Genomic DNA, 26544 nt, shown 5'->3' with positions numbered 1-26544 from the left:
ACATGCTCTGAAGTTGTGGTCCGTCTGACAACAGAAGCAAATTACGAAGAGGCCTTGTCTAACCTGTTCGCTGTGTATGCTTGAGAGTTCCAAGTGCGATCTGTTCCACCCAGGAGCAAGATGATAAATAAGACGGCAGGCGCTGTCACTTAGATGACCGGCCAGCTCCTCGTTACTCAACTTCCAGCTTCCTCCGCCTTCGAGTGTATATCGCAACCTACAGCAACTTCCCTTAGGTTGCTACTGGGTACAACTCATATACAGGCCATTGCCGTTCCAAAGTTCGGTACGCTAGACCTTCTTATTAAAGCTGGACTATCTTATGTTCTTCTGACTCCATCACCCCTAGAGCAAAGTTCTTGATGCTTACTGGCAGCTCAAGCAGATCAGTACTTCGCTGGCTCGATCTGGATATCGTAAGTTGCAATTTACTATGGTTTCGTGACTGTGGGAGGAACTAATGCTCCGCAGAGGTGCTTTTAGGCAACGAAGGATATCCTCGTAGAGACAGAATGCTCGGACTGGCAGTTCAACCCCCACCACAAACACGGCCTGGAGTCACTCTGTATCCACCGGTAGCAGCTCGTATTAGCAGCGAAACCAGTGTATACGAGGAGCTCTCCCACATCTGGGCCGTTGCCACACTCCTCCGGACCTCAGGGGAGGTTCTTGACGATCAACTTGGCGGTAGAGTGGCAGACTCTGCCCACCCCTTGCCTGAAAGTACACATTCCAGCTCGTCAAGCGGAAATGCTCAGGCTGACAGGGCATACTTTTACTTCCCTGACCTTGTCATCAACGAGCCAGGTCGCTATCGCGTCAGAGTGAGCTTGATGCAGATGGACTACTCCTGTGATGAAGCACCAGAAGGCGTCGCCAGGGTCCGCGAATATGTCGACAGTCGATCTATCACTGTTGAAGAGTGGTCGGATACATCCTCCCGCCCAAGTAAGTATATCTGAGATTATCCCTGGAGCTTGCTAACTCGAGTAGACTCACGCGAGCGTGCCTTCTTGCGCGTGTTGAAAAATGATGGCCAAGCAATTCCGTCAGCACCATAAATGGGCATCACTCCTCCGCTTTCGCCTTGCAACACCGAGCTGCAGACCTGTGCTAGTCCGTATGGTCCTTTAGTGTTATTTTCTTCTTCTTCTAACAGTTGACGATTTTGGGTGTTTCGATTTGGTTTCCTGGCAAATGTTCTCTGGAGCCTGGGGTGATTGGAATAGGAGAACTGGGACGGTCATCATCCTGCAAGAGCTTTGGGACTTCGCTAGAGGCGAATAATGGGAACACATTCAAGCAAGCATGTTGAACGGATAGGAAAATTCGAATCGTAACACCTTTACAAATAGCAACAGTTCAAAAGAAGCTCCAGGCGCGGTAATTGATATGCAGTACAGTGTGTCTGTAAAAGCATAGAAGAATATAACTTCATGAAAAACAAACTTATCGTCCCTGAGCGTTTTGTAGGTGCCACCTACTGCATCGTCAAAGATTGGGAGCAGTCTTAGGAGCCGACAAACAGTAATCGAACCTAGACGGGAGAATGGTGAGAGTTGGAGCTGTGGAGAGGATTTACCTAGGTACCCAGGTAAGTCAAAATGTCATAGCCGCGGGCACGTGACACTACAACCACATGCTAAGGTAGGTATTCCTGCGCGAATTGGCGGCAGAATTCCGATGACTCCTCAGTGTCTTCCCCTCCAACCCCGCTACCCACAAAATAGATTTTATGAATACTTCCTTCTCCTGTCTCCCACGAATACAACGCCTGTACCGCACACCAGCTCTATCTCGATATAGAGCCGTCTTCCTGCCAGCCACTTTCCACGGCATTCGCGCGCTACGAACGAAGAAATACGTAATGGCGGCCGCAGCGTCTTCTCTGTCGGACCAGCTCAAGTCTTTAGACCTTGGGACTCCTTTGCCCAAGTATTCGAATTGCTACCCAGAAGTCAATCCAGTCGACATTTATCGAGCACATATCACCTCAATCCTCACGGAAGTAACTGGTGTGGAAGCTTCAATTATCTACCCAGCGCTACAATGGACCCAAACGTTAGATAAAGGTGACTTGGTTCTACCTGTGCCTGCGTTGCGAGTCAAAGGCAAGAAGCCTGCAGAGCTTGCAGCAGAGTGGGTTGAGAAGGTGGGCGTAGCTGTTGAACTAGACTGCTTGACGAATATACTGATGGCGTGCCACAGTTCCCAGAGTCCCCCCTTGTGGAGAAGCCAACTACAAATGGAACCTTTGTCCAATTCTTCTTCAAAGTCGAAAAGCTTGCGAAGATCCTCATACCCACGATCTTAAAGAACCCGAAGACATTTGGTTTGAACCCGTTCAATGGCATGAAAGACCCACAAGATCCTTCGAAGGGAAAGAAAAAGATGATTGTTGAGTTTTCCTCTCCAAACATTGCAAAGCCGTTCCATGCTGGCCATCTTCGAAGCACGATCATTGGCGGATTTTTGGCGAATCTATATCAGGGTGCGGGATGGGATGTCGTTCGCATAAACTACTTGGGAGACTGGGGTAAGCAGTATGGACTTCTGGCTCTTGCATATGAGAGGTACGGCGATGAGAAGGCGCTAGAGGTAGATCCTATCAACCACCTCTTCGAAATCTACGTCAAAATCAATAAGGACAAGGAGGACGAGAAAGCGAAGATCAAGGTGGCAGAGGAAGCTGGAGAAGACGTGACAGAACTCAAGGATAAGGAATTAGACGAACAAGCTCGCCGATACTTCAAGGCTATGACTGAGAACGACGAGAAGGCACTTGCCCTGTGGAAGCGCTTCCGCGATCTGAGCATCAAGCGATACATGCAAACATATGCTCGCTTGAACATTCATTTCGATGACTACTCAGGAGAAAGTCAGGTCAGCCAAGAACGAATGGATGCTGCTGCTAAGAAATTAGAGGAGACGGGTGTTTCAGAGGTATCAGAAGGTGCTGTTATTGTGGACTTCAGCAAGCTCGTTCCAGGAAAGCCAGGAAAGAGTCTCGAGCGCCCGATCATCAAGAAGAAGGATGGAACAGCACTGTATCTCACCCGAGATATATCTGAGATGGTCCGACGAAACGAAACCTACAAATTTGATCACATGATCTACGTGGTTGCCTCACAACAAGATCTGCACCTGAGGCAATTATTCAAGATTATCGAGTTGATGGGGTACAAAGAGCTTGCGGCCAAGGTTCAACACATTAATTTCGGTATGGTGCTGGGAATGAGCACTCGAAAGGGCACAGTAAAGTTTTTGGATGATATCCTCCGCGACGTCGCAGAGAAGATGCACGAGGTGATGCAGAAGAACCAGGCTAAGTACGAGCAAGTCGCGAACCCACTCGAGACGGCCGATATTCTCGGTATCAGCAGTGTCATGGTCCAAGATTTGAGCGGAAAGCGGTAAGTTTGAGGAGACCCTGAGATAAGAAGGTGTATTTGACTGACAGTAATTGGCAGAATCAACAACTACACATTTGACATTAATGTCATGACCTCTTTTGAAGGGGACACTGGCCCATACCTCCAGTACGCACACGCTCGTCTCTGCTCTATCACCCGCAAGGCAGCGCTTAGCACCGAAGAAATTGCCTCCGCCAACCTTGCACTTCTCACAGAGCCCCACGCACTTAATCTCATCCGTGTCATCTCGCAATACCCTGATGTGGTACAGAACACGCTCAAGACGCTGGAGCCTACCACTATCTTGACGTATTTGTTCAAGATGACACACACACTGAGCTCCAGTTATGATCATTTGAGGATCGTGGGCTCCGAGAAGGACTTGATGAAGGCTCGTATGGCGCTGTATGACTCGGCGAGGATCGTGCTGAATAATGGAATGAGAATATTGGGATTGACGCCTGTTGAGCGGTAAGCTATTCCCTTTTACCCCATTTTAGAAATAATTCTGCAAAAGGCGTCATGTCCAGATCAAACGTAAATGCATAAGGCTAACCCACGAACAGAATGTAGGAGGACGGGGCACTTCTTCTTGATAGATACCCAGGATTGAAAGGACAGTTGACGGTTGACTTGTTATTTGTCTGATTGCATCAGCATTGGCGTGACTTTTACGGTCAGGCAGGCGTTTCGCACGGCAAGCATGGTAGACTTTCAGAGAACAAAAGTTACAGGTAGATGTGAAGAACGCATCTATTGACTTCGTAATTGAACGAACTACATTTTCTATAAAAACAACTCTCTACGATGCCTGAGATGGACCATTTACGTAAGAGATTGAGGCATGGGGAACCTAAAGTCATGGCCAGTGACTGATATACCATACTTTCCCCTTGAAAGGACTCAGATGCCATACTCGTATACAAATATTGTCTAAAACATTATACTTTTGCCTGGAACGGTCTCGTCTGCTACTCTACAAGTTATTCTGGTACTCTACAAGCTATTCTACGTTGAAGCAGGGCTAACCTGTGCCAAGATCGTAATCTATCACTGTCGTCGCCCTGCGATCGCCTGAGCTCTCTGCAACATTGCAATAAAACTTCTTACATTTGGTATTTACCCTTGCGCAATCAGACATCAGTCTCCACAATCTTGACGTACCGAGATAAACAGCCGAGTGAAATATTCAGTGGGCTTTGCAGCGCTGTACTTTTAAGTCAGAGTGTTTCCTCAGTTGCTAAGGTAAAAAAGTATGGCTGGTTGAAAGTGGAGTAAATTACAGCATTTGAGTTATTAATCGCTAAACAACTGTTCGGATTCGTTGTGACTTTCACAACAATTTGAGCTAACTCGTAAACTGCATCCCAATCAAATTTCAGATAAGCGGGCATGACAAGCTACACGAGGAGATCACCATCCGACTTTCGTCAGCGCCAAATCCGGGTATCAGGTACCAGCTAACCTTTTAGTCATCGAGCTAATCACAAAATTTCAAACATTAAACCCTCCCAACGCCACCGTCAAGGTCTGCATCAGCCTCCACACCACAATCTTGAATCTCCTGCTTATCGACCCTCAAGCTCCTCCATCCACCATCCATACCTGGGCCTTTCACAAATCCAACACTCTGTTGTTGGAAATGACGTGCAGGTCTATGCGTGCATCCCGTCCTCCCGAGAAGCTGGAATGGTGAGTATTCCTTACTTTGCTCTCTCTCCCTGTCATTCACTACATCTTGTAAATCTTCCTGGCTGAAGCTTTTAAGTGACAAAGGATTGATCCCATCGATCTGTTCTGGTGTCGGTGGGAGTTTGAGTTCTCTGAGCAATTGTGTGATTTCTTCTGAATTGATGTCTGCGTTGATGCTGATGCTATCGTGTTTCCCGTCGTTTTCGGTCTGAATGGGTAAGCCTGGTTCAGCTGATGTGATAAGGGCCGAGACAGGATCACTGGACACCGTCTTTGAATAAAGTTCTGCGCCACCAGGAAGGGAGATGCTTGAGGCGTTCAGAGTCTCGCCGATATCACGTATGAGGACGTCCATGGGGCATATATAAGCGACGTGCTTCTTGGAGCTCCAAGCAAGTACATGACCACATGCTCGACCGTCCTTATTATCGACAACCCAAGCACCAGAATCACCTGGTATGCCGAGCATTTTACCAGCAACCTGGTAGCTAGATGATGGTGTTTGACGGCCGAATATCTTGACGATTACCATACCTGGGAGGATGCGGCCGCTTTGTAGGCCAGACGTGCGAGCCATACAGTGAACTTCTAGGTTACTGAGATCTTTGACTGGAGCGACTGCTCTGGGGTACTCAGTCGGTTTGCAATGACAGAAGCGGTCGCCGTTCTTGATGTGGTTCTCTATAGGGCAGCGCTCCTCGCTAAATTCGAACAGAGCCCAATCTATTTCGTGGACGGTACCATTCTCAATGCGGCGGCGGATACCGGATGAGGCGTAGACTTCGCCAAGCTGGAAGCTGTCGAGGTGATCTTCGTCGCGAGTTTCTTCGTTAGGAAAGAAGTCTTCAGAGACATCGTCGATAGCAGGTTGAGTGATGAGATATTCTTCACCACAACCTTGGGGAATTCCTTTGATGTCGCCGGGTTCCATATAATCGTCGCTGGTGGTGTCGTCGAAGTCTTCTTCTTCCATTTCATCACCGGAGTCCTGCTCGCGTTCTGAGAAATCGGATTCGTAGTCTGACAACGTGTACATGTACTCTTCGTCACCGCTATCGAAGACTGAGGACTCGGAGAGAGTAAGATCTGGTAGTTCACTGGAATAGGCACTGGATCGGTGAATCGGTGCTTGTACCTCCTCCTCGTCTTCTTCACCGTCCGAAGGATCGTCAAGCATGTGATGGACCGTCATTCCGTATGGCTTGTTATCGACCATGATAAGTCCACCAAACGAGACTGGAGGAAGATGGCGTTCTCCTACATAAGCTCCAATAGACGCGCCGTTCATCGGACGATCTTGGTGATCTCCATTTGCAGCCTTCGTATTTCCAAACTCACCAGCCATCGATCGTTTTGGCCCATGCTTACGCGAACGGACAACCTTTCCTCGGCAGACTTTCAGTCCGTATGTTGACTTGTCATATACCAAAGATTTCTTGAGAATGCTTCGCACTTTATTGACACTTGTGCAAATAACCAATATGGTAGGCTTGCTTGTCGTCGGCGACTCCCCAATGCTCTCCAAGCTGATCTCGACAGACTCAGGGTACTTTTTGTAGAAGTTGCGGAGCACATGATTTATATGCGGCATCAGCCCAGTATGCCAGAAGTCTAGCTGTTCTTGACTGATTCTGATAGATGGATATGTGCGCAGTTTCGGCTTGGGCTTTTCGACCACAGATGTAGGAACTAACGTCATTAGCTACAGCATGACTAGCCGAAATATGGAATCTACCCATCTGTAAAGGGTTCTCTGGCCAAGGTGACCTCTCATTGAAGGATGTCGATGCTTTTTCGTATGCTGACTTCTCAGAGCGGCGTGGTGGAGGTGCACTTGGAGGGCTTGAAACGAGGGTAATGGCAGGCGGCTTGCTATCATTGATCATCCTTCTTTGAGGCGTAATAGACCTGGAAGGTTTGATTTGGGCCGACAGCTCGAGCAAAGAGTCATCGCTATCTTCATTGGATTCATCTGAGCTCTCATCTATTGCACAACAAGTGTCAAGGGCTTTGGAAACTTTCCAGAGGACTTTCTGATGCATGACATCGGGTCTTGCCCTTTGAGACAGCTCATCTTGAGGAGCGCCCCAACAAGCTTGAACAGCCTTGACATAGAGGCTACCGCACCTTGCAGCAAGTTTTCGGAACGTCCCGGCTGGGTTGTCAGGGACGGCGGACACGGTGGGGAAAATTTCAGGAAGGGAAGTCCACAGGCCGATTTCCAAGAGAAGAACAGCCAATCCGTAGAGGTCCAAAGACTTACTCTCTGAGGTAAGCCGCGTGTAGCGGGTAGTTCGAGGATCAAGTGGGTGGCGATACAAGGTGGTACGTGGATCTGTCAGGGAATTGGAGCTATCCGTTGCGTTATCGGAGAAGAGGTCGCAGGAGGTGAGATATGATTGTCTCATGTTGACGTTGGTGAAATCGAAACGGCCCTTGGATTGATGCTCAAAAAATAAAACGTTGGAAGAGACAATATTCCCATGCACTACCCCTTTTGCGTGCAAATCGAAGACGGCATTGGAAATATTGTAAGCGAGCCGGTACTTGACCTCAAGGCTCGGCTCGTAGTTTCGACTGAAAAGTAGATCCGACAAGAAGCTTATAGTAGGCATCTTTGGATTCTCAATATCCACCGGTCCAAAGTTGGCTGGCAAGGCGTACAGTAGACAAAATCTGGAGTGATCCGGCTCTTCGAAATATCCAATCAGGGATAGCAGCCCTGACAGGATACGCTCCGATGAAAGATAGGCTTGAGAGAGCGCCGCAAAGAGTTTCTCAAACCGAGTCATGGATGGGGTGATGCCAGTAATGGAATATATGGGATCATAAGGCGCATATTCGAGAAGTACCGGGACAATTGGAGTTGAAGCGCCGTATTTTCGATGCTCGGGAGTGACAGTCGGACGACGCATAAAGACGATTTGTCTACGGGATTTGGCTGGTGGTAACGTACCGGACTGGATTTTTTGGAGATCTCGAGGCCAGATGAGGAACTTTGGATCTATTTGTTGAGGTGTTTGCATTCGAGTAGACTCGAACATCTTCTCCTCGGCTGCTGGGCTTTTCGCTTGGAGGGAACCAGAAGAATCTTCAGTCTTCAACGGTGGTTTGCGAGGCGATTGTCTCGTTCTGGAAAGATCATACAGAGTATCGATTGACATAGTCAAATCTCGGACCAAGTCTTGAAATCTTGACTTATCCCAGACGATCAAGGACGGTTTCCGGTCGATGGATTTCTCGGATGTGGGGCCTTTCTCATCAGACGACCTTTGCTTTGACGATTGCCATAACGGCTCGGCCTCGGCCAGAATCTCCTTGATCGTCGACATAACGCTTCCTACAAGCTCACTGAGGCCAGCCTTGTTGATAGATTCGTCAATATCAGGTGATTGCGTTGGATCCGACCATTCCAAGCCCCAGGAAACCAGGCGGTCCTTCTGTATACGCAACTTGCGGTGCAAGGACATCAGCTCAGGATCCTCTGCGCTCTGCACAGGCTCTTTGACGAAATCATACGAGCTTTTGGTATCGGTATACATCTTCGTCAGCCGCCGCTGAAAGGGCAGCGGTAAGCTAAAAAGCGACTCCATGGCGCTTTACAGTCGTCAAAAGAGGGGTTGGCGCTTGCTTGATTCCAAGATACCTACGTGTTGCGAGATGGAAACGTGGTGAGAGAAGTGGGAAAGGGCCTCATGTCAAACCGGCGAGGGGACTGCAAGCACCAAACTGAGGGGAAACGGGCTTTTGCTGAGGATGATGTGAAGTGAAATGAAGTGAAGTGATGTGATGTGATGTTGAAACGAGATGCGATGAGATGCGATTTGAGGCGATGCTGGGAATGGAGTCAGTCAAATGATGGCTGCCTTGCCCTGTTGCACCGTCCATCTTCCTGTCCTTCGATGGGATGGGATGGGATGGGTGCAAATGTTGTTGCCTTGAGGATGCGCGTTTGTCTAGGGCGATGGCGATGCGGTGCGCGGATTGGCCGAGTCTAATCTAATAGTGGGCGCTCGGCCACACCCAAATCTCGGCCCCTCGATTGTGGGGGAAAGCGAGTTGTCCGCGGCAAGCGAGTTGTCCGCGCTCACACTAAAATTGTATAGAGATTTGGACAAGTCTACTGCCAGGATATATAGAATTACTAAATATATTGAAAAAAAAATTAAGGATATATAATCTAACTACTGATTCTACTGAAATCTAACGTAATCTACGTTACCTACAACTGAATCGAGTAACGCAATTAATATTAGAGGCGACGAAGGTATATCGGTATTAGCTTTATCACTACTACTTTTAAGCTTAAGGCGTTCGAGTGAAGAAGACAGAGTAATATTATCGAATTCGCCAGCTTAATCATCATCTTCACTATCAATTTGTATAGCTATCAATAGATTCCGCTTAATTCTAAATACACGCTCTTGCTCGAGAACCTCGGAGTTAATACTCACGCCAGGAGGGGTAAATACCGTAATATCTCGAGCCTAAGCCTCTACAAAAGCAGCCTCTTCGTAAGCCAGTTTCTCGCGGAGTGGAAGAAGTCGAATCTCAAAGGCTTCGTTCTCTTCATCTGTAAGCTCCTTTTAATAGTCTTGAATAAGAGTAAGATATTAAGAAAGGACTGGTCGACTAAGGCGTTAATTATCCTCTACCAACTTCTTCCGTTCTCTCTCTGCCTTTCGGTCTGCAACACTAATATCTTGAAGCTCGTTCTTAATTCGATTACTCTCAATTCGAAGGTCGCGGCGAGCTTTCTTAACGTGAGCCTCTCTAAGCTATACCTCCTTCAATTTAATCTTCTCAAGTGCGATAGAGGCTAAAAGAGAGCCACCTTTCTATAGGCTCACTCGAGAGGTAAGCTTCTTTTTATAATATACCACTTGTTTCACTCTTACCTATAGAACCTCCATTTCATATAGACTACCACGTACTAGAAACTCTTCTTCAATTAGAGCCACTTTATCGAACCTCGCGCGAGAAGGTAATAAGAGAGCGTCACGAATCTTCAGCTAGAGAGCCTTCAATTCAGCAGAGAGATTACTATACGTTATAAGGAGCTTTTCGTAGAGAGAAGGAAGGTTGTAGCTATTCGCAAGGCGCCTATCAGACTCACCTTAATTAGCTTCGTGTAACGGTCCGGTATTTACTCGCTGTAAATACAGAAGGCTATAGTTGATCTCTAATAATCGAGAGGTAGGTGTATTACGTAGACGGGAAGATAGTTACTAAGTATTAGAATACTATTTGAAGTTGAGCACGAAGCTCTTATCTAATAGTAGATATACTAGTCTTATATAGAACCTTCGTTCTCCTTAGATCCCTTAAGATACTGGATCCTTAGATCCTTAGATCTGTTCCCTTATAAAAGGATCTAGGGATCTAGGGATCTATCACGTGACCTATCGTCTACTATAATCTAGGTAACTATTACTACTGAGCGTGAGTGTATAATAGTGCTACTCGCTATCCTATATCATTCCCTAGTCGGTACTACCCTATTAATAGCACTATTCCTTCGTTAGTACTAATGCCCCTATAGTACTACTGATAGTACTATCAGCATCTGGGTGCTAACTGTAGCGCTAAGGGATTCGTAACACTATCCCCCTCTTAGCCTAGCGTAGTCCCTACGCTTAAGTATAACCTCGAGGAACGTCGATAGTTACTAACGACTATCTTCCTTATCTATTATGTCTAGTGTCGTAAAGAAATCGAGTGTCGCCTAGATAAAGAAAAAATAGAGTATCTAGCTCGCGCTCTGTATTAAGCGTGCTACGTAACTCGTAAAGCCTTATTCCTTCTACTATAGCTTTTCCTGTACTTGCTTCTTAGATTTATCTATTTCGAAACGATACTCTGAGTATATTCGCTTAAAGCGTTGCGATTGTAATACCTTAGGGTATATTAAGAAGTTCACTCCTAAACGACTTATATGCTAGTTTAAGATAGGAAAAACCGTGACTCCGGCTCGCCCTCTAACGCCTCCCTCTAAGCCTGTTAAGGATAATCCTACTTCTTAGTTCCCTGCCTTCGAACCTAACGCCTACCTAGTGTCCTTTTTCGAGAGCCCGGTCCCTAACCTTAGGTCCCCTTCTTTCTAGGTAAACCTGGATTTCTTTAATGGAATTCCCGTAGAAGCCTAGGGCAGTGGAGATTAGATTTAGGTTCCTAAGTGTTTTCTGATTGTAGGTACCCTTTCTATTTAATTAAATATTTTGTTTTACTATAGAAATACTAATAGTCGAGGATAGCCTCTACTTCGTATTCGGCGTTCGGATTAATTAGTTGTATTTCGGTGATAGGAGCTAGCGGTGCTCCTAGCGGTACTAGTTCAAGGAGAGATATATGGAATACCGGGTGGATATTTATTATCTTTAGTAGAGCTAGTTAATAATTAACTAGTCCCTTGACTTTAGTAATCCTAAATAGTCCTAGCTTCTTATGATCTAATTTATAACTTAGTCGTTTAGTTGTGATATTCTTTCTAAGTAAGTAGACTTTATCCCCTTTCTTAAGCGTTAGTCTTATGCTACGCTTTCTATTATAGTAGATCGCAGATCTCTACGCGATAAAGAGAATATCAGCTAATAATTCTTCATAGAGCTATTTAAGCTCACCTGCCTGTAATATAGCTTCTTACGTGGTACCCTGACTAGCTATTAGTGGGTTATATACCGTGGGATTATACTTATAATTCGCGTAGAATAGTGATACTCTAATAGTCTCTTGATCCGCGCTGTTATATATAAACTAGGTAAGTGGGAGTAGTTGTACCTAGTTATCTTGCTTATAGTTTATATAATACCGAAGATAAGTCTCTATTATCTAGTTAATTCGTTCTATCTATGTATTAGTCTAAGGATAGAATACAGTTAATATTTTCTGCTTTATTCCTAAGAGCGCGATAAGAGTTTTCTAGAACTTTAAGGTAAAGAGCTTATCTTTATCTAAGATAATCTTATCTAGTATTCCGTGGCTTATGAAGATTATTCTAAGGAATACCTGCGCTATTATAAGCGTGTCCTGTGTTCTAAGTACTAGTACTATATATATGTACTTTATAAACCTATCTATTATTACATAGATCGAGTCGTATACGATTCTTATGACTAGGTCTTTTAAGGGTAGTAGCTCGACTACGAAATCTAAAGCGATTAATTTCTATAGGCGAGGTAGTGTTATTAGTGACTTTATGAGCTTATATAGAGCATAGTGTGATACCTTATTCTAGATATATGTATTATATGACACTACTATATCTTTAACTACCTTCCTTATTCCTGGGAAGTAGTATTCCCTAGATAGCTTAGATAGCGTCTTAGCTACTCCCTAGTGTTTATAAGCAGGTAGCTTATACTAGTGCGTGACGAATTTAATTCTGTCCCTAGTAGGTATATAGATTTATCCTTAGTATAGAAGCGTGCTATCTGAGGTGAAGGAGAATCCTTCGCCTAGCTGCTTCTTCTGTTCAGCTATAACTAGGTCGTTAGTATAGCCTCTCTAGATTTTCTTAGCGACCTGGCCTATTAAGGCTAGCTATTAGTGATTAACTATTAGCGAATTACTATCCTTCTGTAGTACGGTGTAGGATTCGTGAGTTTTATTTATAAGATATTCTGGTTTCTTACTTAAAGCGTCGGCCCTAGCGTTTTCTGTTCTCTTAATATAAGAAATTCGAAGTTTTATAATAGAGAGTGTTTTGTACTAATAAACCTACTGTCGGTTTAGTTCCTTAGTAGTTGTAAAGTAAATAAGATTCTTGTGGTCTATTAGGATCTGTATTTCGTGGGTGACGCCCTTGAGGTAGATCTTCTATTCGCGTATTATATCTATAATTACTAGTAACTCTTTATCGTATATATTATAGTTAAGTTCTACTAGTAATAGTTTCTGCGAATAGTAAGCGACTAGTTATTATCTTCTGTCCTCGCCTAGCTAGCTAAGTATAGCTCTAATAGCGTAGTCTAAAGAATCTGTCTCTATATGTATTTCTTTGTCAGGGGTGAAGGAAGTAAGTATTAGTTCCGTGATAAAAGCTACTTTAAGTACCTTAAACGCTTTTCGTACGCTATTAGACTAGTGGAATTCCTTGTTCTTATAAGTTAACTCTGTGAGTAGCCCGGCGATTTTCAAGTAGTCCTTAATAAATCACCTGTAGAAGTTAGTAAACCCGAGGAATAATTATACTTCCTTAATATTCATGGGCCTTATCTACTTAATAATTACTTTAATCTTTTTAGGATTTATAGCTAATCCTGCGGTAGTAACTATATAGCTTAGAAAGATAACTTTATCCACATGGAAGTTATACTTCTCTAGTTTAAGTAATAGGTAGGCGTCCTCTAGCCTCTGGAGAATAGCTATAATATCCTTTATATATTACTCCTCTGATTTAGAGTAGACTAGTATATCATCTAAATAGTATATATATGTTACGTCTAAGTAAGGCTGTAAAACATTGTTAATTAGACGCTGAAATATGGCTAGTGCGTTAGTTAAGCTAAAGGGTATAACCGTGTACTCGTAGTGACTAAAACAAGTATGAAATACTATTTTCTCTTCTTTACTCTTAGCTATCTTAATAAGATTGTATGCTTCTCTTAAGTTAAGCTAAGTAAAGATCTTAGCTCTAACGAGTCTATCTTATAGCTCCTTAGCTAATAGTAGTATATAACGATCTTTCTTTATAGTATTATTTAATTAATAGTAGTTAATATATATTTATTATTCTTTATCTTTCTTTTCTATAAATAAGATATTACTTCCTTATAGGGATTTGGACTCTTAGATAAATCCTTTCGCTAGGTTTTTATTGATATATTACTTGATTATTATTAAGTCTGTCGCTGAATATTCCCTAAGTGGTTAGAATATCGGTTTAGTACTTAGTTCTAACTTAATCCGATAATCGTAGTCCTAGTGTTTTAGTAAGGCCTTGATACCTTGTTCTTCTTTAAATAGTGCTATAAACTTCTTATATACTAATAGTATATCCTTTATTAGTAGACTCTTATCTTAGTATCTAAGCTTTTCCTTAGAGGTAGCGCTAACCTCTTAAATACTTACTGCTTCTGTTCCTGGTAGATAATAGTAGTCTTAGTAATAACTAAACTTAAGTTTTCTTATCTACTAATTAATAATAGGATTATACTTTTCTATCTATAGTAACCCTAGGATAATATCGTGTTTTCTAATCCTGATAACGTCGAATTAGATTATTTTAGAGTATCCGGCGATACTTATATAAACTAGAGCGGTCTAGACTTTAATTAGTCTATCGGAGGCGACTTTACTATCCGCTAGTATTAGATAGTATCCCTTATCCTTTACTTCGATTAATAGGTAGTGTTCGAGTATAATAGTAGGAGATATAAAGTTCCCTTATGCCTTAGAGTCTACTATTACCTAAAGCTTAACTCCCTTGATTTTAACCTCTAATGTGAGGTATTTATCTCTAATAGCGGTAAGCTGCTATATATAGAAATATTCCTAATGTATGTTATAGTTAAGGACACTTTCTTATACCCTTCGATTACTATAGCTTAGGCTAACCTTGTATATAAGCCCTATTCCGAGTTCGGTGTATATTACTAGGTTATATATCTTGTAATAGTACCAGCTGTTATTATTAACGTGGACCTATATCTTATTATATTAGTTCTTAGCTATGATTTCCTATTCCTCGCCTACCTTTAGTAGTGTGCTAGTGTTAAGAATAACAGTATTCTAGAGTAGCAAGTGCTATATAAAGGTCGTCGGTCCTTCCTAGCTGCCGGCTATTCTCTATCTAATACGCTTATAGTCCCAGTAGACTACTTCGTACTTTACCCTCTACGGTGGACCCCTTAAGCTAATAAGGCTTAGTTCTTAATAAGTAGCCCCGGTAGCTATATTAGTCTAGTAGCGAGTATTATAGCTAACCTGATATAAGCTCTCTTCTCTTTAGGTAACTTCCCAAGTTTCACTTACTCTTAGTCCTAAGAGTTTAGGTTAAGGTGGCCTTAGTTCTAGAGTCTACTTAGGTTCCTAGGCCTCCTCCTTGCTATTACTTAGTATTAGCTCTGTATTATCATCTGGCTTAGAGCTATTGTTATCTTAATATATATAGTCCTCAGGGGGCGTGCTAATAACAGTTTACTTAAGCTAATCTATAACGCTCGCGGAATCTCGCTTACTATTATTAGAATCGCCTTACTAGGTGTAGATATAATTCTCCTTAAGCTTATCTGTAGTTATATGTTAATATGTCGCGGCGAGTTATTATATTAGTTTATTATAAGAGCTACGTCCTATTACGTTAGTATATTTCTTATCTATCTACGACTTCTTTTATTGATAAGAGCTAGCTATATAACTAGGAAGGCTATACTCGAAGTATAGCTTCTTTTCTTATCGCTCGCTTATAACTTTCTTAGATAGCCTGCTATTACGTGGCTTTCTTTAATAACTTAGCTTCCGGAATGTTATATTAAGTTCTATTTCCTGAGGGTAGAATAGTTTCTTATTATTACTCTCTCTTCCTTAGTGTATATATATTCCGGAGTAGTATTAGCCTTTCTTCTTAAGTGCCCTCTTATAGTTTCAGTTATTAATCTTAATAGCTATTTCGATAAGTTCTTATAAGTCAGTAAGCGCGTCTAATCTTATTATCTTATCTTTTACTTTATCTTTTAATCTTTTATAGTACTATACCTGAAGGGCGTTATTATTCTAGCTAGTCTAATTCGCGAATTACTAGAAGGTAGTAGTATACATGATTACTAACCTAACTTACTTTAGGTTCTAGATATTCTGTTTAGTAGTATAGTTCTAGTTAATATCGCTGAAGATACGGTTAATCTTATACTTAAAACTCTTAAAGGTTATAAAGATCTTCTAGGATTCCTTAGTTATTACTATAGAGACTCTCTTATCCTTAGTCCGGTTCTAAATATAGTCTGAGAGGAAGGTCTTGATCTAGTTAAAGATAGATCCCCGGAGGAAGGACGAAGCTTAAAGGACTTTATTAGTCTTTATAGTGAACTAGTAACTATTAAAGCTTATATAGAGCTTAACTTACGTGAGGTATACTTTAAGCTTAGATTAGTCTCTATTATAGAGATCCGGGGCGGCGATCTTAGGTATATTCTTTAAGTTAAAGACCTTAGCGGGAGCTAAGTAGTCGTTCGATGATCTTTTAATAGAGGATATATTATCTTCGTGAGTTAGTACCTCTAACGAGAAGGTGCTTAAAGTATAATAGTCCGGTATTTACTCGCTATAAATATAGAAGGCTATAGTTGATCTCTGATAATTAAGAGGTAGGTGTATCATATAGACAGGAAGATAGTTACTAAGTATTAGAATACTATTTGAAGTTAAGTACGAAGCTCCTATCTAATAGCAGATATACTAGTCTTATATAGAACCTTCGTTCTCCTTAGATCCCTTAAGATACTGGATCCTTAGATCCTTAGATCTGTTCCCTTATAAAGGGATCTAGGGATCTAGGGATCTATTACGTGACTTATCGTCTACTGTGATCTAGGTAACTATTACTACTAAGTGTGAGTGTATAATAGTGCTACTCGCTATCCTATATTATTCCTTAGTCGGTACTACCCTATTAATAGCACTGTTCCTTCGTTAGTACTAATGCCCCTATAGTACTACTGATAGTACTATTAGTATCTGGGTGCTAACTGTAGTGCTAAGGGATTCGTAACACTTCGTTAGCTTCGTTATCTGAACTCGAGTCGTCAGAGTAGCCAAAGTAGAGGTATTAAAGACCGGTCTGTTTCTTCGATTTCTTTCCGTATTCCTTCAGCTTCTTTTAAACCATCTTAAAGTCAACCAGCCATACTCCAGCGTTCTTAAAAGCGTATCAAACAGACCTCTTAGTAAAGGTCTTTCTGCGAATCTCCGGTAAGTCACGAAAAAAACAGTATAAGTTATACTCCGGCTCAAAAGAACAAATTAAGTCCATTACTCCGACTTATTGAAATCTCTTCTATTATCGAAAGCAACCTACGTCAGCCGGCTAGAGAAGGTAAGTCTAATAAGAGGGGAATTTAACCAACCATATATAGTTCGCCTTTACTTTAATAACAAACGCGCTGTTCTCGTAGTAAAGCTGACTATTAAGCATCAGTAGAACCCACGGTTTATCTAGTCCACATTGCTATTATTCGATGAAATAGTCGAGCTAGTGTACAGCGATTATGTTGTTAATATAACTACTCTCAGAGATAACAATTATCTCTTGACCGGTCATCTCTGAAGCGAACCAATCTGCCATTATAAGCTTTCCTGCTACAATTATAACTAGAGGGAGCGCTATTCCGTTGGCGCAGATACACTCGATTACTGTAACAGACATTCGATTCTCAGGTATACCGGTATATATCTCCTTGATTCCAATAGGTACAACAACCTCCTCTCCAGCTAGTATACAAACTCGAGCTCCCTTTTCGTCCATATTAAAGATTCGGTATCGATCCTTTGCTCCTTCGATTCCGCACGCCTTAATCGCTGGCGTAAGCTCAAGCCGGAACTATTCCTCCAGGTGCTTCTCTATATGCATATCGACTCGATAGGAGGCAATAGGCTTAGTTTTAATAGTATAGATCTGCGAATTCGTCCTCATCTAGTAGCGACACTACCTCTGCGAAGGAGCCGGCTTACCGTCTTAAGCTCGAAGATATATAGCGCAATTGTAGACCATCTGTTTCGTAGCTCCTTTGCCTCTATCGGTAGCTTAATTAATAATATATCGTACTAGAGCTCTCTCTTGCGCCTTCGATAATATTCGATTCTAACCCCTATAGAGAACAGCGTTCTAAGCCTCTCTTTTGGCTCGCTCTCTCCTCCACTTCTTTTAAACAGTATTCGGCTTCAATACTCTATATATTCGGGCAGCAGTAATAGGTGATTCCGTAGGGTTATCGCGAAGGAATTCGAGAGCCTTTTACACCTTATCTTACTCTAGGAGGTCGCGCAAGAGACGATTCGATGGAGCTAAAGAGAGACGCGCTATATTCAGTCAAAAAAACACGGGATTTACAAGTGGACAGGAGGTAAGTTGTTCCTTAATCAAGAATTGTCTCTAAGGTTCATCAAAAGGAGGGGTTTTTTAGTAGGGTTTCTAACAAATCTAGATAGCGGCCGCGGACAACTCGCTTGCTGCGGACAACTCGCTTTCCCCTACAATTCCGGAGTCGGAATTTAGGTATAGCTATAACACCTACTATTAACCATCTTGGGGATCCCGGGCTGGCCGGGGGCCGGGGGCCGGGGCCGGTCGTTTCCAGCACGCAGCACGCAGCACGCTTCAGCCTCCACTTGAAAGCTGAGGTGCATGCAGTATTATATACTGGTGGGTAACGTACCCTAGCATTCGGGTGTCACATGTGTGATTGGGGGAAGGGGTCTTAAAGGTATCTACAGAACAGAACAGAACAAAAAATCGAGGTCCTCTTTGGTGTTTATTTATTTATTCGTGACCTTTCCTTCCCTTTCCCCTCCTCCTCCTCTCTTCCCAACCGAAGCTCCCCTCGCCTTGTCGCTTACCTAGCGAGCGGGCTTGGCGGGACCCCTTGCCCTGCCTGCCTGCCTGCCTGCCTCCCTGCGTACCTAGCAGCCTAGCTCTAGGTACGAGTAAATTACATACGCCTACAGTACCGTATTTCCAGGTTCCCCTCCTTCTCCACCTCTCCTCTTCTCTCTGTATCTAGGAAGAGGTTTCCCTGAGGCGCGACTCACAACTTCCTCGAATAGAGAATGATCAGCAATTGAATCATACCGTGCTATTACCTCCACGCTCCAGACGACATGTATCATTCTGGCTCTGTGCCAACCGACACAATTTCTTTCAATTCTCCGTCTATTCGGAATCGTGAAATGGTATCTCGTGGCGGCAACAAAAAGTTGGAGCCTGCTACGACTTTGACATTAGGCCCGTATCCGAATCCGAAGTATGATATAAACCCCCCTTGTCTAGTCTCTCCTCCATCTGCCTGAAGCCTAATGAGTGTCTTATGGAAGGCTGGCTCTAATCTATTTCCATAGGCTCATTGGGCAGCAGGAACACACAGATATGGAGCAGGCAAGGGGCTGTAGGATGTGACTTACGGCTTTGAACCTTTGGTTACCAGCCCAGACACTTCTGAAGAATTTGAGTTTGGATGGAAGACATGAAGACGGGATGAGACGAGAGAATATGTCAAGGAAGTGTGCCGGAAATTCAAACGCTTTACATTTACAACAAGATCCAAACGAGTCAATCGTTGGGGCTAGTAAGCTCTAAAATCTAAATAGGTATCCATCCCATATTATCCCGACCCAGAACGCCAGGCAATGCTGTTGTATGTAGAGAGAGACCGTGCATAGCCGGCCAAATAAAGTAGTGAACGAGAAGAAATCAGATCAGCCTACAGGAGATTCCCACTACCACTTAGGGTCGTAGACTTGCTTCTTGATCCACGCAGTCAAGGCAACATCTCCCCACTCCTCCCACTCGATCCACGTCTCCTCGGGTAGAGTGCTGACGCCTTCTCGGCGGGCGGTCTTCATCACTTCCCGAGCTACGACTACAGATGCATCACGCACGCGTTCGATCTTGGGGTAGATGAGACCCATGCGGATTTCTTCCGAGTTGAGGCAACCAGCTAGGGCAGCGGCGGAGGTGTAGACCATACTATCGGTTACACGAGATGTCTTTGCCAGGATAGCACCAAGGCCGAGACCGGGAAAGACGTAGACATTGTTGCCTTGATTGGGATAGTACGTGGTAACACTGTCGAGGTTCTTAGTTGTGAAAGGTGAGAATGGAGATCCGGAGGCAAAGATGGCAGTGCCTTCGGTCCAGGTAATCGCTTGTTCGAAGGTACATTCGGCCTTGGTGAGAGGGTTGCTCAAGGGAAAGAGAATGGGTCGGCGTCCGAGTCCGCCAGCATCGACCGACACCTTTAGGGCGCGGACAACTGATTCGGTAAAGACGCCGAAAGTAGCAGTCAAACCGACAAGAGCTGTTGGCTTGACGTATTCGATGACAGCTTCGAGGGTGCTGAATTGGTGGCCATTATTGTCACTCCTCGCGAAGATCTTCTTGTGCTCCGCGAGTCTGTCTCCACGGTCTCTTGTCACAAGACCCTTGGTGTCAACGAGCCAGAACTTTTCGCGTGCTTGCTGTTCCGAGAGACCGCGACGGGTGTAGAATTCCATCACTTGCTTGGCAACACCAACACCAGCTGATCCGGCCCCCATGAAGACAAGTCTTTGATCTTCGATGGGCACGCCCGACAAGTTAACAGCGCCCATGTAGCTTGTAGATTGTTAGAAAGATTAATGATCGATAGTTGGGGGGTGCTTACCCAGCCAACACAACTGCACCAGTTCCCTGGATGTCATCGTTGAAGCACTTCTCTTGCTTGTAACGTTCCAAGTACTGGAAGGCCTTCTCGGTCTCGAAATCCTCGAATTGAACAAGCATGTTGGGATAGACCTCCTTGACGGCTGCCATGAACTCGTCCATGAACTCCAATGCGACCTCAGGTGGCACACGCTTCTGTCTGAGACCAAGATACAATGGGTCACGGAGGTTGCCCTCATTCGCTGTACCACAGTCTAGAACAATTGGAAGTGTCTTCTCTGGGTGGATACCGGCCGCTCCCGTGTAAAGTGCCAGCTTGCCGATCTATGTAGGTCTTAGTGCGAGTTTCCTCACGATAATTTCTGGGCATGCCACTTACAGATATTCCAACACCGTTTACACCAAGATCACCCAGTCCGAGAATACGGGATCCGTCAGTCACAACGGCGATGGATGGGTCCGGGTATGGCCAATTGCGAAGAATGGTGGCAATGGACTTGCGTTGCTTGATTGAAATGTAGAGAGCCTCCGGGTGGGTGTATAACGTGGAATATTGCAGGCAGACATCTCCAATTGTTGGCGTGTAGACGAGAGGCATCAATTGAGCGACGTTGTCAATCAGTAGTCTGTAGAACAGATCTGTGTTGTTTTGCTTAAGGGTAGAGAGGTAGAGGTATTTGTCGATGTTGGTTCCACGGCTGTTGATCATCCGCAGAGCTCGCTGGCATTGTGTTTCGAGACTCTCTAGGACATGAGGAATGAGGCCAGTGAGGTTTTTGGATATTCTTTCATCCGGGTTGAAAGATGTACCTGGGTCAACAGTGTTAGTGAATTTAGGAATGCCTAAGAGATTTGTTACCATACCTTTGTTCCATGCTGGTTCTCGGAGAACCTGATAACCTCCAGCACTGTTTTTAGGGACGTAGTCTGTGGTCCGGTATTGCTGGACAGTTCCGTAGTTATTTTGAGCATATCCCTTGAAGCAATCGAGAGCAGCAGCTTTCATAGCAGCTTCGACATGGTCCATGTTTACAGCAGACATTGGGTCAAATCCCGAAATCCTTCGCTGGGAGATAGACATTCTCTTGCTGATAGTTGTGGCCGTCGATGAGCGGCTAATGACTGAGGAAGGAGAGGAGGATCTGGGAGTTGAAAGCTCGGAACTCGAAGTGCTGTAACTATACGCCGCCATTGAGAGAGGCAGTGAAAAAGCAAGAGAGCGAAAGGGGGAGGGACGGAGTTAAACAATATCAGTAAAGAGAGAGTGTGTGATAGAGAAGCAACGTTTTGGAAAATCGAGTCAAGGGGCCGGGGCAACTGATATGTGATTTTGCATTGATTACTTTTTAGTGGGCACAACATTTTTTTAACGTTCTTCCATGAGGAACAAGGACCGGTCACAGTGACAGGAGGACCCAGGCAAAGCCAGGACCCCCGAAGCTCTTGTCACAGAGCTGTCTTGGCCATGTCTTGTTTCGTTGGGGTTTCGGTGGGTTTGCCAATTGCCTTTTGGGTGGGTGGCATTCCGCATTCCGATGGGCAGAGAGCGAATCAGAGGACGGACATCTCTCCGAACATGCGGACGGCCCGGAGCCGCTGCGACAGGCCGGAGTCTTCCAGACGCATGGGATGGGATGGGATGGGATGGGATGAGTTCAGGGACGGAGAGACGGGATGGGGATGAGATGAGATGGGATGGAATGGGATGGGATACTAAGATCAATCAAGCAAGCAAGCAAGCAATCAACCGATCAATCAACCAGTCTATCAGCAGTGACTTCCGTTATGACAATAGAGCTGGCACATGATGTGAGAAGCCAAATGCCTGGTACCTAGGTAGGTCAGTAAATTACCTTCTTGTACGGAGGGTAAGTAGTACTGTACTGTACTTTACTGTACTGTACTAGTGAATTTACCTACACACTGTAGAAGATAAGGTAGGGATCAATGCACGCAACAAATGCAGGCCTGGCGGAATAATAATAATACGAGTACCTTAATAAGTTACCTACTCGAAGGTCGTGGTGAAGCTCGCGTGTGCATGTCTCAGACACTCGTAAGGGTTACTCTCAGACTCCGATCCCAGACTCTCAGACACTAAGTAAGTTCCTCCCCTTCCCTTCCCTTCCCTTCCCTTCCCTTCCCTTCCTTCCCTTCCCTCCCCGCCCCGCCTGGACCTCCAGGCTTCGGCGCCGCCCCGCAGCACGCACAGCACAGAGCACTAACTTACGAGTACGAGTCTCTGCGCCGCTGGGTTCCAACCCCAACACTGTACTGTACTGTACTGTACTGTCCCGACTTCTCCCGCGCAGGCGAAATGAAGTGAAATGAAGTGAAATGAAGTGAAATGAAGTGAAATGAAGTGAAATGAAGTGAAATGAAGTGAAATGAAGTGAAATGAAGTGAAATGAAGTGAAATGAAGTGAAATGAAGTGAAGAGAAGATTACCCCAGCAGGCAGGTAAAGCGGAAAGATGGAAACCGGAAAGATAACAACAGAACAGAACAGAACAAAACAGAAAAGAAAAGGAAGGAAAAGAAATGAAAAGCCCACGGAAATCATTCAATCAATCAATCAATCAATCAGCTTTGCTCGAGTTGACTCTTGAGTCCCGTCTTGACGGCTCCGAGATCACACAGGCAGGTCAAGACTCAAAAGCAATGGAATGGGAATGGCATAGGCGGACCCCTGAAACGGGACAGCGCCGACGAGTCGGCACGCCCGAACCGCCTGCCTAGTACCTACCCTAAGGTGGCTGGGTGGTAGAACATTACATTCAGAGAAGAAAAATACCACTTTCAGAAACACATACCTTACCTTACCTTACCTTACCTTAGTGATAAAGGTTGACTTCGGTCTTTGGAAACGCTTTTAGTATTATATTAGTATTTGAATCTTCTCGTGATTTTCGAGTAATATTTATTTATCAAGAGTTTCGTTGAGAAAAACACGACATTCAAGTAAGTAAGGTAGGGTAGGCACCTCGCCAAATCGGCCACCTTTTTCTGCAGGGGATAGGGCAACCTACCTAGGTTCGTACCTTATCTTACCAAGAGTTCCTGGAGCGACGGAAGAGAGCGAGGAGTCGAGGTCCGGACAGGTCAAGGCCACATACAGTAATATCACCTGGACCGCCTCCCCACAGCAAGGTAATCTACCTTACTATTCGCCGAGAACATAACATACCTACTGTAAGACGAGGACAAGGTGAGTAACCTTAAGGACTCAGAATCAGACCTCGATCCACCATCTCCACTAGGAGGGTTTAGAGTGTGCCCGTCATCGACGATTACGACGCCTGGACGCTTCCTCAACTTCAAAAGTGCTGATCTCGACCGCTGCGTCTCAATGCATCTTGACCTGCGGGGAGCCAGACTCGCCAGATGCACCAGATAAGCATTCGCAACAGCCCGTCACGTCTCATCTCAACATTTATGGACAACGGCTCTCTTATCAAGAAGCTGACCCCTGGTGGCATCCCCCTTCGCCACTAACTTAGTCGTCGTCAGGCTGTCAGTTGTGCCAATCGACGGGATGGCATCTGGGGTTGAAACCGAACCAAGCAATACCAAGCTACTCAAGCCAGGTTTTCGGAGGATCTTTCGTGTGGAGTCTCTGCTCCTTCACACGCTGTTCCTGAGTTTCAGATTCTGGGTCGACATTTTGCATGGGTTGAAAAGCTTGGAATGCCCAGCCCTGTATTTTGATTCATATTTCGGTTTCGATCTTATTTCAATAATGAGAATAATGACTTTCGTCAGATTCAGGTCCTGGTCGAGTGCCCGTCAGATAAGACTAGTTGGCTGGATTGGAACTCTAAGCCTCCATGTCGGAATCTTTTCAGGACTGGGTTCTCCACGATATCTGTCAGTGTCAGTGTGACTGCCTTCTTTGGCGTCCTCTCAATTTTCTATTTTCTCAAAATAATAACCTTATTGTTCTACCTCTGAAAGCAAGGACCACATCCCCAACACTGAATAAGCCTAGATAAGCAATTCGGAAGTAAACAGGTCTGCATTTTCTAAGTTGCTCCGTGAAGAGTAAATTGCTTTTGTTGTAGATTTTTGCCGCATGGACAATTCACCCTCAGCTGTGTCGCACCAGAATAATGACAGAGTATTTCGAGCTGGTGGTACTGAATGTTCAGCTCATGTGTTGCGGGGGTCGTCTCATTGAAGACCGTTGGTGATCGGTGGTGCTTCGACCGCGAATGCTCCAAAGAATCTCACAGAACCTTGCACCAAGTCACCACCAAATATCTCAGTGCGAATGCTCCCGTATTCTGCATACTGGCTGGCGAAGCCTTAGGTTGACTCTCCAGCTTTGTTTACTTCCACGCGAGGCGAGAACGTTACATTTATCTGACCATCTCCAAGGATATCTCAGCCTGGGCAATGTTAGGATAAGAAAAGAGAAGTTGCATAATCTGTAATTCTCACACGCTCTACGAACGCTCTTTCACTTGACTCCGAGTATCAGGAGAGGAAGTTGACATGTTGGACTCGATTGCTGCCTGCATAGGTGCTTCGAAGTGTCAAGAGTTGGACTTGTATAGGTGTCTATCAAGATGGAGCCAGGGGAATAGCGATGGGCACATTTATGATGCCTTTTAATTTTGCTTGAATAGTGGTGATGGACGGTGACGTTGAACATAGGTACTGTGCTGAGAAAGGAACAGGTGGCAGGCTCTTTGACCATGTGCACAAGGTAGACGCGCTTTCTCGTCTCTTCTGCAGGAAATCACGAATTTCTCGAGCCATAACTGTTTCTCTCTGGCCTAATCTGAAGGCACAACCAAAATGGCACTGAAACAGAGATAGAAGGATTTATTAGCACGGATTTCTAGCAATACCAGGTTCTCGTCCTGAATATCTTTACGCGAAGGAGAAAGACAGCAGCGCCATGGAAATCTCAATGTGCTAGCTAAACCACAACCGATTTGTCCCGAGGCGACCTCCAAAGAATTTCGATTCAAAACCGGTCTAGGAACTGATTAATAGTTACATGTCCGTTTAAAACCGGCAAGAGCTCCCAGAATCTTGTCTGCAGTGGTCACAGCTCCAAAGATACCGCCTTCAGCCTTGACGCTTGCAATAGCAGCATCATGCAACTTCTGCTCACTCGCTGCTGTAGCATCCTCCACAATCAAGCAGTCGAATCCGTTGTCATTGGCTTCTCTCATGGTGCTGCTTACACAGACGTCTGTTGTGTCTCCACAGATTACCAGGTTCTTGATCCCCTTTAGGCTGAGCAATAGGCCGAAATCGGTATGTTGGAAAGCACTACGGCCGGGTTTGTCGATGACATTCTCGTTTTGAAGAGGGTACAGTTCAGGATTGATGTCGTGACCTTTCTCGCCTCTCACAAGGAGTCGACCTAGTGGTCCTGGATCACCGATCCCGAGACCAGATTCGTTGTTTCGGCTTCGGTTCAGCTCTCGCGTTGACAATGTGGAGAGATCGGGACGGTGGCCTTCGCGGGTGTGGTAGATTGGGAAACCATGAACGCGAAATAGGTTGAGAAGGCGTTGGAGCCGAGGAATGATGGCTCGGACTGGGTTTATGTCGTAGCCTTGATGTACGAGATAGCCTTCAGGAGCACAGACTGGGGGATGGTCAGATACAGTATAGATTTACAAGAGACTTAAGCTCCTAAAGGGAACACTTGAAATCTGAACTGGCCCTGCCACCAATATCCGAGGAATGTGATCGAAGATGGCTTGCAAGTAGATTGACATAATAGACTGCAATGAGAAGTAAGAACAACAATGGAAGATCAAGAGTACATACAGTCCATCTGCATATCGATAACCACTAAAGCAGTCGTTGTGGGGTCAAGTGTCCCATCAGACGGCCAGTCGTATGGCTTCGCGGAGATTTTAGGTTCCATCATCGACAGTTTGAGATGGTTGGTGCCACCAAAGTTGCACGACAGCAGAAGCCACTGGCAAAAGTTGGCCGGCGGCGAGACCCGGCAAGATTAGGATGGCATTCAAAGCCGAGATATGGGGATTACAAGCAAGTCCGACCCAACGTCAGCTTCAAGTGGCAGATATGAGTGGGGAGAAGAAGCGATAAGCTAGGGTTT

The 26544-nt window shown here is 44.7% G+C and overlaps 5 protein-coding genes across 5 annotated transcripts; 2 read left to right on the top strand and 3 right to left on the bottom strand.

Moving 5' to 3' along the window:
• Positions 1 to 512: 512 nt before the first annotated feature.
• Positions 513 to 962, top strand: ONS95_010261 (uncharacterized protein; the record flags this gene model as incomplete). The annotated part of the gene is made up of 1 exon (XM_058503843.1): positions 513 to 962. The coding sequence occupies one exon, from the start codon at positions 513 to 515 to the stop codon at positions 960 to 962; it is 450 nt and encodes a 149-aa protein (XP_058360556.1).
• A 722-nt stretch (positions 963 to 1684) lies between these two features.
• Positions 1685 to 4342, top strand: ONS95_010260 (uncharacterized protein). Its single transcript, XM_058503842.1, has 4 exons — positions 1685 to 2152; positions 2209 to 3413; positions 3471 to 3884; positions 3980 to 4342. The coding sequence occupies exons 1-4, from the start codon at positions 1736 to 1738 to the stop codon at positions 3984 to 3986; spliced, it is 2043 nt and encodes a 680-aa protein (XP_058360555.1). The 5' UTR covers positions 1685 to 1735; the 3' UTR covers positions 3987 to 4342.
• ONS95_010259 (uncharacterized protein) lies at positions 4343 to 9026 on the bottom strand. The gene is made up of 3 exons (XM_058503841.1): positions 6841 to 9026; positions 4524 to 6794; positions 4343 to 4477 (listed from the first exon to the last, which is right to left on the bottom strand). Exons 1-2 carry the CDS (start codon positions 8696 to 8698, stop codon positions 4915 to 4917), a joined length of 3738 nt encoding a protein of 1245 aa, XP_058360554.1. The 5' UTR covers positions 8699 to 9026; the 3' UTR covers positions 4343 to 4477; positions 4524 to 4914.
• Positions 9027 to 17481: 8455 nt separating this feature from the next.
• ONS95_010258 (uncharacterized protein) lies at positions 17482 to 22175 on the bottom strand. Its single transcript, XM_058503840.1, has 6 exons — positions 21322 to 22175; positions 20837 to 21267; positions 20459 to 20781; positions 19218 to 20409; positions 17772 to 19020; positions 17482 to 17715 (listed from the first exon to the last, which is right to left on the bottom strand). The coding sequence occupies exons 1-4, from the start codon at positions 21647 to 21649 to the stop codon at positions 19533 to 19535; spliced, it is 1959 nt and encodes a 652-aa protein (XP_058360553.1). The 5' UTR covers positions 21650 to 22175; the 3' UTR covers positions 17482 to 17715; positions 17772 to 19020; positions 19218 to 19532.
• Positions 22176 to 25450: 3275 nt separating this feature from the next.
• On the bottom strand, positions 25451 to 26349 carry ONS95_010257 (uncharacterized protein; the record flags this gene model as incomplete). The annotated part of the gene is made up of 2 exons (XM_058503839.1): positions 25451 to 26061; positions 26247 to 26349. 2 exons carry the CDS (start codon positions 26347 to 26349, stop codon positions 25451 to 25453), a joined length of 714 nt encoding a protein of 237 aa, XP_058360552.1.
• Between the last annotated feature and the right edge of the window lie 195 nt (positions 26350 to 26544).

This window comes from Cadophora gregata (genome assembly GCF_030347475.1).
Source record: "Cadophora gregata isolate MNR1 chromosome Unknown scaffold_4, whole genome shotgun sequence".
In the NCBI taxonomy this organism is placed as follows: domain Eukaryota; kingdom Fungi; phylum Ascomycota; class Leotiomycetes; order Helotiales; family Ploettnerulaceae; genus Cadophora; species Cadophora gregata.
Note: the sequence above shows the minus strand (reverse complement) of the source record. Positions and strands in the feature narration are given on the sequence as shown.